At 37.8% G+C, this 13,997-nt stretch overlaps 1 protein-coding gene across 8 annotated transcripts in view; it reads right to left on the bottom strand.

Moving 5' to 3' along the window:
- The window catches only part of FHL2 (four and a half LIM domains 2), a 45,931-nt gene continuing 31,934 nt past the window's right edge, over nt 1–13,997 (bottom strand). For all 8 annotated transcript variants that reach the window (XM_068925409.1, XM_009673822.2, XM_009673824.2 and 5 more), the window contains 4 exons: nt 7,144–7,318; nt 3,836–4,005; nt 1,926–2,112; nt 1–901 (listed from right to left, as the gene is read on the bottom strand). In XM_068925409.1, the coding sequence (XP_068781510.1) occupies nt 750–901; nt 1,926–2,112; nt 3,836–4,005; nt 7,144–7,318 (684 nt within the window). In that variant the 3' untranslated portion in view covers nt 1–749. The remainder of the gene's footprint in view (nt 902–1,925; nt 2,113–3,835; nt 4,006–7,143; nt 7,319–13,997) is intronic.

Raw genomic sequence — 13,997 nt, forward strand, 5'->3', positions numbered from 1 at the left:
AAACACTGTCACAAAGTTTTGTTTTGAATGATTTTATTTTGAAAAATACAATGTGCAGTGTAATGTCAACTAACTGTAATATTGACACTGTCAGTCAGAACTCGTACTTCACACAATGATCAGCTAGTCATGCAATAAAATATGTATCTGTTATGCAGCACTCCCACTTCAACTGTTTTATCATTATCTTTATGGCATGGCACAAGTCTTTGTACATTAAAACACACTACATTCTCGGTCTTTCTATGCACTTGACAGCACACTCTAGTTACATAGCTCAAGAACATTGAGGTGATACCTCAGCCTTGTTGAAATTGAATGGTGTTTTGCCATTGATTTCAATGGGTTGAGGGTTTCATCCTGAATAGCTACCTATGAATTTGTGTGTGGTCATCATACTCCTTGAACTGTTATCACTTACTTGTAAATTAAATCAGATACTTAAACTGGAATATTTAGTGAAGAAAGTATATTATGTCAATAACACCCAAATGGTTTTGTCTCTCAGGTTTCGCATTAGTTTTGGTTAGCTACAGAAATTCTTAAACACCCACACTGCTACTAGAGATTTTGAAATTGTTTTCCCTCCAGTGCTGGAGAGCTTGAAGGAAAAGGTTAATTGATATGAATGGTACAGAGAAACACAGAATGCCAAAGCTAGTTCCAAACGTCTGCGTATTTTGAAGTATATACTGCAAGCACAGCTTCTTCCTGGTGCCACATGTCCCCCCTCCCCCTCATTTTGAGCTTTAAATATCCTTCCCGCATTCAGGGCAAAGAATGTCATCCCTTTCTGTGAGGAAGCCGCGTCCTACTAATGAGAGAGAACACTTCTTACAGTTAAAGCAGTCATTATGCCACTGCCGTTCTTCAAAAGAGATGTACTTGGTTCCTCCGAGTCCTATTTGAAAACAAAAAGCATTTGGTTATGGGAAAATAACAGAGCATTAGCTATCAAGAGATGCTGTTTCAGAGTGCTCCTTACAGATCGCTGTGGAGATCTGACATACAGTAATGAAAAAATGCAGTTTTGACAAATCTGTGTCTGTTTTCTGCCATGCTCGTTTTGCTACCCTTATTCCGTGTGAGTGGTACCTTCATCCTCACGTAGTTCTGTTGCTTTCAGCTGAGTCAGTGAACTAGGCTGTTAATCAATGGTGATAGAAGGTGGCAGAAATGAACCCTTAAGCTCAGTCTGAGCTGAGACGGTGCGATGGGAGTGCAATATACAGCAGAAGAAAAGGGCAGAAACTGCACACGAATTACGGAAGCTTGGTATTGATTTACTGGAATGCTTATAATGTTTAAGTTAACTTTGTCTTTTGCAGAAAGTGCATTTCCAAGAAGTCTTACAGGTTGGGCAATGACTTGGTTCATAGCTTTCAAGGAGAGGTGCCTCAATGAAAGAAGCAAGTTAGTAAACTGCAAAAACATTCATGAGAAGTTGAATGTTGGTATCATAAGTGGTATGGAAGCAGTACTGAGAAGAAAGAAAAGGGGCAAATGTCTCTGTTTTGGTAGGAGTTAGCTGTTGCTTAACCTTGGGAATGATAACAGGTCGTTCGAATACGATATGCTGAGAAGTTGGAAGTCAGTGAAGAGATTTACAGTTGGGCATATCCTTTAACTGATGAGAGCATATTGGTTTGTTTTAGTAGCAACATTTTGAAAAAAAACCTGATGTGATAGAAAGGACTACACTGTTCAGAAGAGAAATGCATCTTTTAACGTGAACAGAAAAATAGCACTCATGGTGATAGGCATCATAAGTATTAAATAGCACAGATTCCTGAATTGAAGAGTGTGGTGATTCTCTCAAGCTATTCAGAATGAGTTACTGAACTATTTTTAATGTTAGAAGTAGTTTATTAAAAAAAAAAAAACAAAAAACATTTTTTAAAAGACTCTGGTCATGAAATACCTACCACTGATAGGGTTTGTGCATCCAGCACACTTTTTGGCGTAGAGATTGCAGAAGCAGCTCAGGCAGTATGCGAATTCATCCCTGGAGGTAAAGCGTTGTCCGGACAGCTGCTTTTTGCATCCAGTACAAACAAAGCACTCCTTATGCCATGGCTGCTCCCGGTAAGTAACACCTCCGGTAGTGATCGCCTGTTTTATGGAAAGTAAGGCAGAAAGTGCTTTCTTGAGGGCATAAAGTTTTTTGTCTTGATTTGGTAGGGAGGAAGGGTGATAAGGCTTTTGCAGGCGGGAGGAGTAGTGGGGAAAGAAAGCTTAACAGCAAAATCATTTTTGACAGGAGCTGACCTTAAGAAAAAGAATGTAAATGGTTCATTATTATTTCCCAATGTATACAAAGGTGCCCCATACTAAAAGTGCTTTATTCCTCATATATTGTATAATCTTACTCTGAACTGTCCTTCCTGTTTCTAAAGCCAGCCTTCTTTATAGGTCATTTTTCTTAGGCATGTCCTAGCATTCTTCTCATCTCTGTTCCTTCACCTGTCCCTTTCTTGGTAGTCAAAGAACTACCTTGTGTGTTTCAACTTTTCTGTTACTTTCCTTGTTAAAGACTCTTTTTTTTTCACACTTCAGCTGAAATCTTTATTTTCTGTTTTCTGGATTCAGTCTGGGATTTTGCTAATATGGCCAAACAGCCCACCCCCCCCCCCCCCCCCGGTATTAGACAAACTAAACTTGATTGTTCCTTTCAATGTTCCCAAGAAAACTGTATAATCATTCAGTTTAATTTTTCTTTCTTTCTTCACTAAGGGGAGATCCCCTAGGAGATGAGGCTAGTGTGTTATCATGCTACTTAATTTGTCTATTCATCTGTGTCTTCCCTTTACCTCTTTCCCAGGTATTTTTTGAGCCTGTTCTGAAATATACTTAAACTAGCCAGAAGAACAGAGCTTTTAAGACACAAAGCTCCTAGAAGTTTCAAAAAAAAGTGCTGGATAGATAGGAGATAGTGAAAGTAACTAAATCTACTTCAAATTAAAGGCTGCGAGAACTTAGCTTTTACCTGTTCAGTTTTGCCAGCATAGGAGCAAAGAGGCTGTAGTTTCTGGCCAGTTAGCGTGTTTGACCAGACTGCAACTTTGCTGGACTGGAAGGCCGTACAAGAGCAGATAGCAGACATGGAAGAAAGTTTGGGTAATGTGGTGGCTGGAAGTTTGCTGGGGGAAAATTGAAATGAGGGAACAGTGGGAAGGGAGATTTACTATGGATATAGCTATAGTTTTGATCATCTTTGGCTATACCCATAGCAAATTGAGATGTATTAGTTCCATAAGTGATGAAACAATTCTTTTTTTTTAGAGAAGAATTCTAAAATTCTTAGCTGTGACTATGTATAGATCTTTAGGAAGTACACAAATAAAAGATATTGTGCCTAAATAGTCCTACTTCTGAGTGTATTAAGTTTACCAGTATTTATTTCAGGAAAAGCATTTGCTCTGTGAAGTGGATCTCTCTATTTTGAACTTAATTAGAATATTAAAAAAAAAAAAAAAAAAGGAAGAGGAAAGTCTTACACCACCTGCTTTCCAGGTGAAGTCGTTGGGGTATGACTGATTTTAGTGGGAATGAAGTTATCCTAATGCAGAGTTCTTATTTTTAAAAATATTTTCTCTGTATGGTTTCTAAACAAAGGGATCTTTAACCTTGAGTAAGAGAATTCTCATTGCAGTAAGTGCTGTGCCTGCTGGTCTTTTGCAGGTTGGGACCTGAAACTTTATCGTCTCTTAAAATCAACTGATTTTGAACTTTTTAACTATCACATGTCGAAAAATAAGATATTCTTCCTACTTGACTTTAAAATGTGGTGGAGTTTAGTCCCTGAGGTTTTAGGGAAGTAACAGAAAAGCTTTACCTTCTTGCACTGGACGCACTGCATGGCAAACTGCTTTTCGTAGCAGGGTACACAAAAGTTTTGAGTGTCTTTAGGGATGAAACTCTTTGTCCCAATTGGTTGTTGACAACGGTAGCAGATAAAGCAAGTCTCGTGCCAGCTGTTGCCCTTGTATTCCATCTTCCGAGTACCTGTAATACAACCAGAGCATCAACTGAAATTCTTTTAGCTAAGACCTATCCAATTTGTGACTCTTATTTGTATGTTGAATTGATTGTCAGTCGGTAAGCATTACAGTGGTGAGATACAGGCTATTTCATGTTCTCACTAGCTTTGCGTGATATTAGATACCGTTTTAAGTTTTTGGAGAATAACTGGTTCTTCTCCTATGACGAGGAGAGACATTTACTCCAAAGAATGAAGGCCTACGCTGCTTTTCTGTGGCGTTATTAGAATTAATAATGAATTCTAATGGATAAAATGATTTAGGATAATTGAGGAGATGCCAATAAAGGCTGCTGTTAGTGCTGAGTGAAGGTAAGGCCGTTCCTCATTAAAAGTTTGACTTTGTTCATTCAGGATCCCTTTTGTTTGTGTTTCAGACAGCTGCAAGGTGCCTGGCTGGTTCCTGGCAAGCTTCCTGCCTTTTCCCATAAAATATAGCTACTGCTTGAGACAAAGGGTTATTGCATATCTGCTCTGTGGCCCTCTTCCTGTCCTCGCTAAGTCCACTATAAATTAGGAATGCTTTCTACCTGTACAACACTAGATCCTAAATGGTTGTCTGTCTCTTGAAACTTTCAGTAAGAGAGGAGAAGCTTTCTCTCTGGCTTCAGTTTTATTTAAAACGTGCTCGTATTGTGAAAGGAAGAAAAGTCTTGAAACAATCGTTTACTGAAATGCAGAAAAGTAGCGTACTAGTTAGAAGCTGGATGTACTTGTTTGGAACTAGCTTTGAGAGTACAGATTCTGTTAATAACTAAAGTAACTGTTACACAGATGGATTCTGAGCCCTTCCAGAAAACTGGAGATGCCCCATAATATGGGCAGATTTCTGTACGCTTTATGTAATGTGTCAGTCACTGTGTCTCAGTTTGAACCAGAATAGTTGATACTGGCCAAAGGAAAAGCAAACAAATTATACCTACAGTTCTGTGTTACTCTCAACGCCTCTAGCAACAAGCACGCTGTCAAACGCTTAGAAGAGGACTGGCAAGCCTATCATGTATTGGCTAATGCTGAAGAGCCGTACTATCTCCTTTTATATACATCTTCCCACCCCGCTTACTATAGGGTGAAGTGTTACTACTTCTTCCTTCCCAAGTATTAATTCCGCTTTCTTTACTAGTAGCATATTTTTCTTCCTTTTTTTCCAGTATCATTAGATTCAGCTCTGAGGGACACTTCAGGAGTTTTTTTTTTTTTTTAAAGGATTGACATGCAGCTGTGTAGTGTATTGTTAATTATCTATCTGTATGGTACTTACATCCCTCAGTATTTCTGATCCATTTTATTAGTGGACACCTTTTAAGAAGGTTACTTTGTGTGTTAGTAACTTTTTGTATTATACCAAGGAGTAAATGAATCAGTCCTTGAAGGAATGACATCTTGGGGAAAGGAGATGTGGAAACAGTTTATTGAATAGCGGAGAGTTTTATTTTCACCTTTTTGGCTGGGGTTGTGTTATCACTGAAACACAAGGTAGGGAGAGCCCTGTTTATTACCTGCTGGACTGAAGTCAGTGAGAGTTCAGTTTGCAGGAGGACTGAAAGATCAAGCTTATAATTACCTTAGTATCTCATGTGCTTATCATGATAATGTTTTATTAAATCTGAATTGTACATTTAGTGGAGCAAAGCAAAGGGCAAGCGTGGCATTAACAGTCTCCATACTGGGTATCCAGCCACTTGCTGGTTCTCTCAAAATGAATGACATTTCAGCTGAAGACCATAGCGCTACATTTTAGCTCCTGTACTAACATGGTGTACAATGTATGTAGAAAATATATGCTGGATGTTCTGCTTTCCGAATGTGGTGACATCAAGGCTATCCTGGGGAAGCAATTAAAGGCCAGTCAGTGGTTGTGAAGCTTCCTAAAAATGATTTCTTCCATTTCGGTTTATAAGAAAAGGGATTCTCTGGGTCACTGAATCCAGCCTCCGTTACTGCTTATCAATCTTTAACTTGCATAACAGACACAGAGATCTGTTCGATAAATAAGCTTACTGATCATGAGGGTGAATTTGATGAAGTATCTTTTAAAAAACAAAACAAAACACAAAAATCTCCCAGTTTTAAAGCTAGCACTGTCTATTCTCAAATATGTCAGTTGTTAATGCTGTATCTGAAAAAACAGGTGCACACAGAATAATAGGAGATGCTTATATTGAATCAATAGATAGGGCCATCTGCCCTTAAATATCTTTATTGTTTCTAGTTTTACATCTTATATCATCATCAAGCTCTCCTCTTTATCAAAACATGTCAGGTGCACAAATAGAATTGTGTTTTGCAGCTTTTGTCCAAGATGGCCAATGTAAGAACTAGCCCTAGAAAAATTCTACTGAAATAACCAATAATCATTATATAGCATGTATATATGCACTCTTCAAATTGCCCTTTAAGGCTTTATTTCTAGACTAATATTCCATCCCCTTTAAGCCCTCAAATCATTACAGAATGTATGTATTGTCATTAGCAAATCAGATTTTAACAATCTGCTACTATGACTTAATGTTTCAGACATCTATTTTCTTTTATACGTAACTTGAAAGAGAAAAACAGATCTTTCCTGTTTCTTTAGATCTTTGCGTTTAAGAAGACTTTAGAGGTGCTTTGACTAGCTTTCCATTTTTATTTAAAAAGCTAAACTCAGAGTATTTACACAGAAAGCTAAATTGGGAGTTAAGTAAACTGTTAAATTTGAAGCTTCCTATGTCATTCAAACAGTGGAAGCCAATCAGAATATAAAGTTGGGATTGGATGGAAAATATCAGTTTTAGTTGCCCAGCCTTCAAAAGTCTTTTATTAAATAATTCTACAGAAAAATGCGAATGCTTATTAATGAAAATGCAAAATGAAACAAGCACTAGATTTCAAGACTTGGGTTAATCTATTTCATGTGCCCAATGCTTTAACTAAGATTCATTATGAAAATTAAGTGATCTGGTCATGGGAATAAGTTAAAATACAGGTTACAATGCATTTACAAAGCTCAGCATGACTTGAGAGTGACTGAGTCAGGGAAAGACATTTGTCACAGCTGTTGCTGAGCTTGGGCTTGATGTTTAGCCTAATCTTTTCTCAGTCCAAAAAGTAAGCATCCTAACCTGGCATAATTGTCTTCTTGCACTCATTACATTTCGAAGAGTATTCATTGGAGTAGCAATCAGTACAAAGCAGATGGTCCTCTTTTGCAGCAAAGGGTTTGTCCACCAATGAATTCTTGCACTGGAAGCAGTGGAAACAGGTTTCATGCCAGTGCCGGTCCTTGTAAGACAGATCCTGTAGAATCCAAAACCACAAAGTAAACAGCATGAATAGTCTGCACAGTTGGAAGCTCAGAGAATGTAAATATGTCCAAACCTGAATCACCGCCAGGAGTTTAGGCTCATTTGCACAGCTCAAGAAAACAAAATGTTCTGATGAGGATGAACTCATTTTGATGTGATTACCAAAAATGGCTAATGACAACTTTTGTCCCTCTTTCAATAGGCTTTTAACAAATGCACTTCAAGATAACCTTTTTGTATGCCTCAGAGGAACAACTAGTTTTATTTAGGTATTTCCTTTGAGAATAAAGTCCTGTTTTTTGAGTTAGATTAGAACTTGTTAACCTTTGGGTATAATAGACTGCCCCTATTTGTCTTAGCTATTGCTGATTTCTAGGTCATTTCATAACTGTTCATTGCTGGGCAGAAATCATTTTCCAAATAAATTTCTGATATTTAGTTCAACAGGTTTCAAATAAGTGTGGAATTGACCCGATCTCTCTTCCTTTTTTGTACAGGAACCATTTTTTTCCAAGTCTTAGTTTTGTTTTGCCTATGTTGTAAATGTGGGTCAGACTCCTTGCTGGTGCTGCCTACGGACTCTTTGCTGTGAATGAATACACCGAAAAATGAGACATCACATTGCATCCACAGCTATTGATTCCGAATACTCTGTCCAAGGGATATCCATTGGAATCTCAGTATTTAAAATGCACCTTAGTTTTCTCCATTGGTATTTTTATTCTTTAAAAAAAGGCCTAATATTGTGACATTAAAGGGTGGACTGTGGCTTTTAAAACTTAGGGTGGTCTGATCTTGTAACAGTGTCTTTGGTACTTCAGACAAAACAGAGCTCAGATCGTTAAAAGAAAGGGTGGGATAATAGACTCATCTGTTGATACCTCCCCCTAAAGATTTACTGTAATTTAAATACAAACACTGAATTATTTTGATTAACTGAAGGGGAAGAATAAGCTGTAGGATATCAGAATTTTTTTGTCACATGTAAAACAGAAGTAATATATAGTGGCCAAGCTTATTCTGACCTAAACTTCTATATGTCAGTTGAACCACAGTTAACTTCAATTATGTAGTCTTAGCCCAGAGCAACTGAAAAATTCTATGGATTTAGGTTAACCTGAAATAAAAATAGGTTTTGTCTGCTGGAGCCTTGCTCTCATAAGTAGCTAACAAGAAACACTGAAATAGTTTTGTGTAGCTCACCTGTTAAATTATAGTAACCTCAGTGAGAATTTGAGCTTATAATAAAGGATATTAACTTTTCGAATATCTGCTCTACTCGCCTCAATTTCTTCTGTCATCACGAGTAAGCATTAATGCCCCCTATGTCTTTCATCTCCAGGGTTGTGCTCTGAGTTAAAATTTGTAAGCTTCCAACTTTACAGCTTTCAAATAGTTGTTTATTCAGCTTGTCTATTCATTTGAGTTAAATCCTTTTGAAACAACCCAATTTCTGACCATAAAATCTCAATCTTTTCTAATATCAAAATGAAAAAAAGTTTGTTTGGAAGCTATTTACATTCTTTTTTCTTTAAAGGAAGTTGAGTATCCTAATGTTGATCTCAGAGAGGAATGATATTTTCAATGGAAAAATGCAATGTACAGCCAACACAGAGGTTTCCAAAATGTGAAATTCGCCTGCTAGGAAATGGAATGACAACAGATTTTTTTTTTCTTTCTCTTGTGAAATGGAGGTATTCATTTTTTCCTTCTTGCTCACTTTCTCCTCTTTCCACAATATTCTGCAAGGTTTTTTGTTTTTTGTTTTTTTTACCTTCACAATTGATATGCTGATATTTGCTATTGTTTCGCCTTGTTTTATCGATAAAAATGTATCTCGCAGAAGGTGTATTTCTTTTAGAAGAGGAATAATAGGGACAACAATCAAGGATAGGTCTTAATAAAGAAGAGCTTTAACACTTAAGTCAGACTTTTGATAGTAGCTTCTGTAGACACTAGCTGGGCAAGTCAAAGTAGCAGATATTTTGTTATGGTCATTATCCTGCATAAGTGTTTGCACTGGCATCTTGTATTTTAGTGCAGATAATGGCAGTAAAAATCATTCTTTTTCGTACACAAGATATAGGCTTATTTGAGCATTCTTTAGCTAGCTTGGTTGATAACAGCAGACACTGCCATTGAACGTGGAGGTTTGCCTAGATATCTGGTTTCAACATACCTGCAGAAGAATATTAGGCAGTGGAAATGACTATGGCTTTCTCTCTTTGAGCCTGTCACATCGAAAGCAAGAAAGTTTAAGGTACTGGTGAAGCAGCTTCTGAACCATCGTTGTTCTTAGGTCAGTGTGATAAAGTCACTGGAAATCAGGTTTTCTCTACTTTGGTATGTTGTGTATCTACTGAAACCTTTGGCTTGTACATTAGTTGTAGATGTATTAATTTAGAAAAGATTCTACACTGGGGAAGTTTCATGTGCAAAGATGATTTCAAGCTTGTCTGACTGTTAGGCTTGTCCACACTTAAACTGAAAGAGCAACAGGTCTACTCTAGGCCTGCAAGCTCTAGGTTATGCTGGCTGTCTGTGGCTCAAATAAATCTGTTCCCGCAGAAGAGGATGCAAGTGATTTACAACTAATTCCTGTTTATTGCACAGATTTCCAGGAAGAACAGATACAGAAGATTGCTATTGCGGACTCAAAACTGGAGTGTATCCTTAAAATATTGATGAGCATGACTTCATAGCTACTTTATGCAGCTTGAGGGAAATGAAATCCCTGATGCATATTTTAACTGTAGCTTTTAATGCAGCCTCCTATGTTGCCTAAATCTGGAAAGAGACTTTTTTCTGCAATCTGTCTATGCACCTGTCTATGAAAAATGGCAATCCCATGCTCTTGTTAGATAAAGCACACACATGCTTTCACAGGTAAGAGGTTTACGTGTACACAGATGAGTGCACACAGATGCTCATGGATATGGGTCTGGCCTGTATGAGCATTTCGGAGATGAAGTGCAAAGAGTTCCAGCCCAGTTTCAAACATGTTACTAATGAAAGTAAAGGGGAGAAGGGCAGTGCGCACCTCTGTAGTGCTACAATAAAGCCTGCAGCAGAATTTGCAGGGAGAAATACAGAAGGACTGTAAGAATATAGTGTAAGCAAAACTTAGAGCAGATTCTATATTTTCCAAAACTTTTCAGTCATCCGTTGTGCAATTTGTTTGAAACTTAGGGTTTTGAAAAGCAGCTTGCTTTGCCTTTTAAACACTTAATTTTACTTTCACCTGTTTTCATAATGGCAGCCTCGAAGACAACATTATCAGGATAGCCATTTTCAGCCTTGGTAAAATGGTGATTTATTTTATAGTTTTCCGTAGTTCTGTGTAGCTTTGATTCAGTATCGTTTATTGGCCTCTAGGACGGGACTGCCTGTGACTTCTGTTTTTGATTGGAAAAGCCACAAGCCTATAGTTACTAGGTAACTGGGTTAAGCATAAACTCCTTATCTCCTGCAACTGTACTGTGTTCTACTCTGGCTTTATAGGTCTAAGTAAACTTAAGCCACTATGTATTACCTTTTCTCCTGAACTGGCTCTCAGTGGGGACCCAACAGGAAAAAGGAGATTAGAAAGGTAATTACTAGAAGAGTAACTGTACATATTTGTTCATGAATGAGAAGTATATCAAGCTTTTTTGCTTGTCACGAGGCTTTATTAGAAAGCCTGAGCAGAGGAAATGGGGTACAACACCAGAAAAGCTGTGGCATTCAGCCTCTAGCAGAACACTTAAATATATTAGACGGGTACTTTCCTATCAAGAAGAATTTAGAAGAGGCTAAATTAAGTGACGTGGTACTGACCCAAGCACCTCAATGATCTGAAAAGAGGTGAAGGTTATCTGTCTTCTTACCACTCTACTGCACAACTAGCCTGATTATTCAGTAATGAACAGAAGAAGTGTTGCAACTAAGCAAAAGGTTTAAAAATTAAAGACAAATCATTTCTCCCTTTGCTGCTGTATATTACTAGAGGCTTTATCTTCTGCTTAGTTTCTATGTAAGACTGACCCTTTTGATTAATTTTTGGCCTAGGTATTGACACAGTAGCTTTATATCACAATCCGTTTTTAATTTCATTCTCAGATTTCTCAGGGAGAGTTTTCATCCCCTCCTCCCTGCCAAGGCCAGCTTGTGGCTTGTATTAAGCTTTGGATTATTGTAGGTATTTCCTGTATTTGTGATGGTTTCTGTGCCAAAGGGCCTGCAAAGAAACTGCTCAAAAAGCTAGAATCAACCAAAAGTCACATTTAAGCAATTAAAGCAAATGAGAACAAATGGATGGATTTCAAGAAAGAATGCTCCCTCTTTCAGGCAAGCAGAGATGTGAAGCAGTAGGAGCAGCGAGCATTCACCAGAGACATAGACTATGAAATGCCACCAAATTTTTTAAGAGTAAATTTCTATTAGAGCTTGATGGTATATGGATAATGTGCAACAGCTGTAAGAGAAATGGCATCACATTTTTCTCCTGTCTGCCAGTGCCTCCTACCACTCACTATATAAAGCTTTTAATCTGCCTATGGAAGCTTCAGAAACACCAGCTAGCACTGTTTACAGTTAACAAAATGGCCTAAATCCAAAGGTGTAATTACACCACATGTTGTCCTTCAGTTAATTTTTTTTTTGTAGAAGAGCCGCATTTAAAATAAAGAATAAATCAGGTATTTCTTAGTTGTGTTCACAGTTAACCGTAAATTACCACAGAAAAAGTTTAGAAGATAATGAAACAAATTTTCTCCTGCTTCAAATTCAAAGAAAGCTTGTCTTCGGATAGATATCTTATGGCCGTCTGTGCTGTAGTTACGACACGGGGTGAAAATCTGGCACCACTTTGACTCTCTTACAGCCAATTCTATCAAAGTTTGACTGTTACCAGTGGCTGAGCAGGCTTAAGTTTAACTCAGGTGAGATGATGTTGTGCAGCAGTGCTGATACACACCAAAAAAACCCACTACACTAATGTCAGAGATGGAAAGCTGGCTCTTTTCTTGTCAGTACCTGTTTTACTTTGATGTAACTCGTGCTGCTATGGGGGGGGGGGATGGTCTTATTCTTGCCACTAAGAGTCTTGTGTGCGTCTCTGTGGTTTGTTTGTTTGTGGTAATTTTCACCCAGACAAATAAGCATTTATCAAAGCTAATTCTTCACTCACAGTTAAGGTAGTACTTTGCACCCACTTTTGTGGGTAAGTATGAAGAACGAGGAGCTCCAAATCTTAACCCTGCTCCATAGTCTCATGTTTTTGCGAGTCCTAAAAAGCAGATGTAGACTAACTACACGGCCATTCCTCAAGGAGAAAATTCTCTGCAGGGTGAAATTAGGAGCATCTTAACTGCAGCCAAGTTCTCAGTTCAGCTCTTCCCAGTGTAGAATAACCAGAGGTGGCCTAGAAAGGACTCCCAAGGGAGGATCTGAGGTAAGAGTGAAATGGAGCCTTTGGGGGTCTATTGCAGATATGAGGGTGGGTCCCCCTGGAAGATAGACAGGCCTGGATGCTACACTTTCTGGTATCACTGTCACTCCATTAAATTTTGTTTCTGAATTTTACAGCTGTATAAAGGCTATGCCAGAACACACAAATAAATATGGAGCCCACTCTTTGCACATGCAGTAAACATGCCAGTTTCACTCAAGGCATGTTCTGACTTTGTTCAGGGGAAGATGAAAATATTTTAAGACGTGTGGAGCACATACATCCAACTATGCACAATATATGTGTATATCCATTACATGTTTATATACTTATGTGTATATGTATAGTTAACGAGGAGCAAAAATATGATTTTTTGTGATTTTGTTTCATGGTTGAATTATCCTCTGTCATGTTGTATGCAAGCTTTGACCAAAAGTTTTTGTGTAGCTGAGGCAGTTATAAGGGCTCTCAGATGTGTTCTGGTGTCTGCTACTGTAATTGAAGAACTGCTGTAGTTTTTCTCTCAGTGGGAGCATTAGTAGGATATCTTTTTTTCTACTCAGCCATGTTGGTATGGTTTTTTTCCCCCCAGAAAACTTATCAAAAGATAATAAGTTTGGAACTTTTATCCTTCTAATAAGATTTGGTTAAAATTAGTCAACAGGTTCAAAAAATGCAGGGTGAAAGATGGACAGGCACAAACAGCAGTTCAGAAACAAAAAAGGATGCCTTTGTTTTTGGTACAATTTTCAACTATTTAAGAAATCTTTATTTACTATCTTGTAATTGTCTTCTCCAGATGTAGTTTTGTTTCTTTACATTTATAATATATTCTTACATTGCAGATAATTAGTTTTTTTTTCTATTTCTATCTGCTATTAGAGAATGTTTTGTTTAAAACCACAGCAAAGTAGTATATCAGATAACACCCACACGCCCTAAATCCGTAAATCTGGGTTGAAAAGTTCAGTCTGATTAATTCCCGAATACTTTGTCCGAGATTTGCTGAAGCCAGTCCAAATTTTGAAATTCTTGGATGTCAACACATAGAAATATCTTCTCAGGGGATTAGAAAGAGACCTTAAAACAAAGTACATTCTAGAACGGGGGCAGAAATATTTTGCTTTTTCAGGTCAGTCCAGCTCTAATTTATGAACTGTAGGAAAGCTGGCACTGTTATACCCTCTTATAGATTATTACCAGTTCCCTGTTGTGACGGTGAAACATTCTCACCTTTCTAAGG

The sequence above is a fragment of the Struthio camelus genome, chromosome 1 (assembly GCF_040807025.1).
Source record: "Struthio camelus isolate bStrCam1 chromosome 1, bStrCam1.hap1, whole genome shotgun sequence".
NCBI classification, from domain to species: domain Eukaryota; kingdom Metazoa; phylum Chordata; class Aves; order Struthioniformes; family Struthionidae; genus Struthio; species Struthio camelus.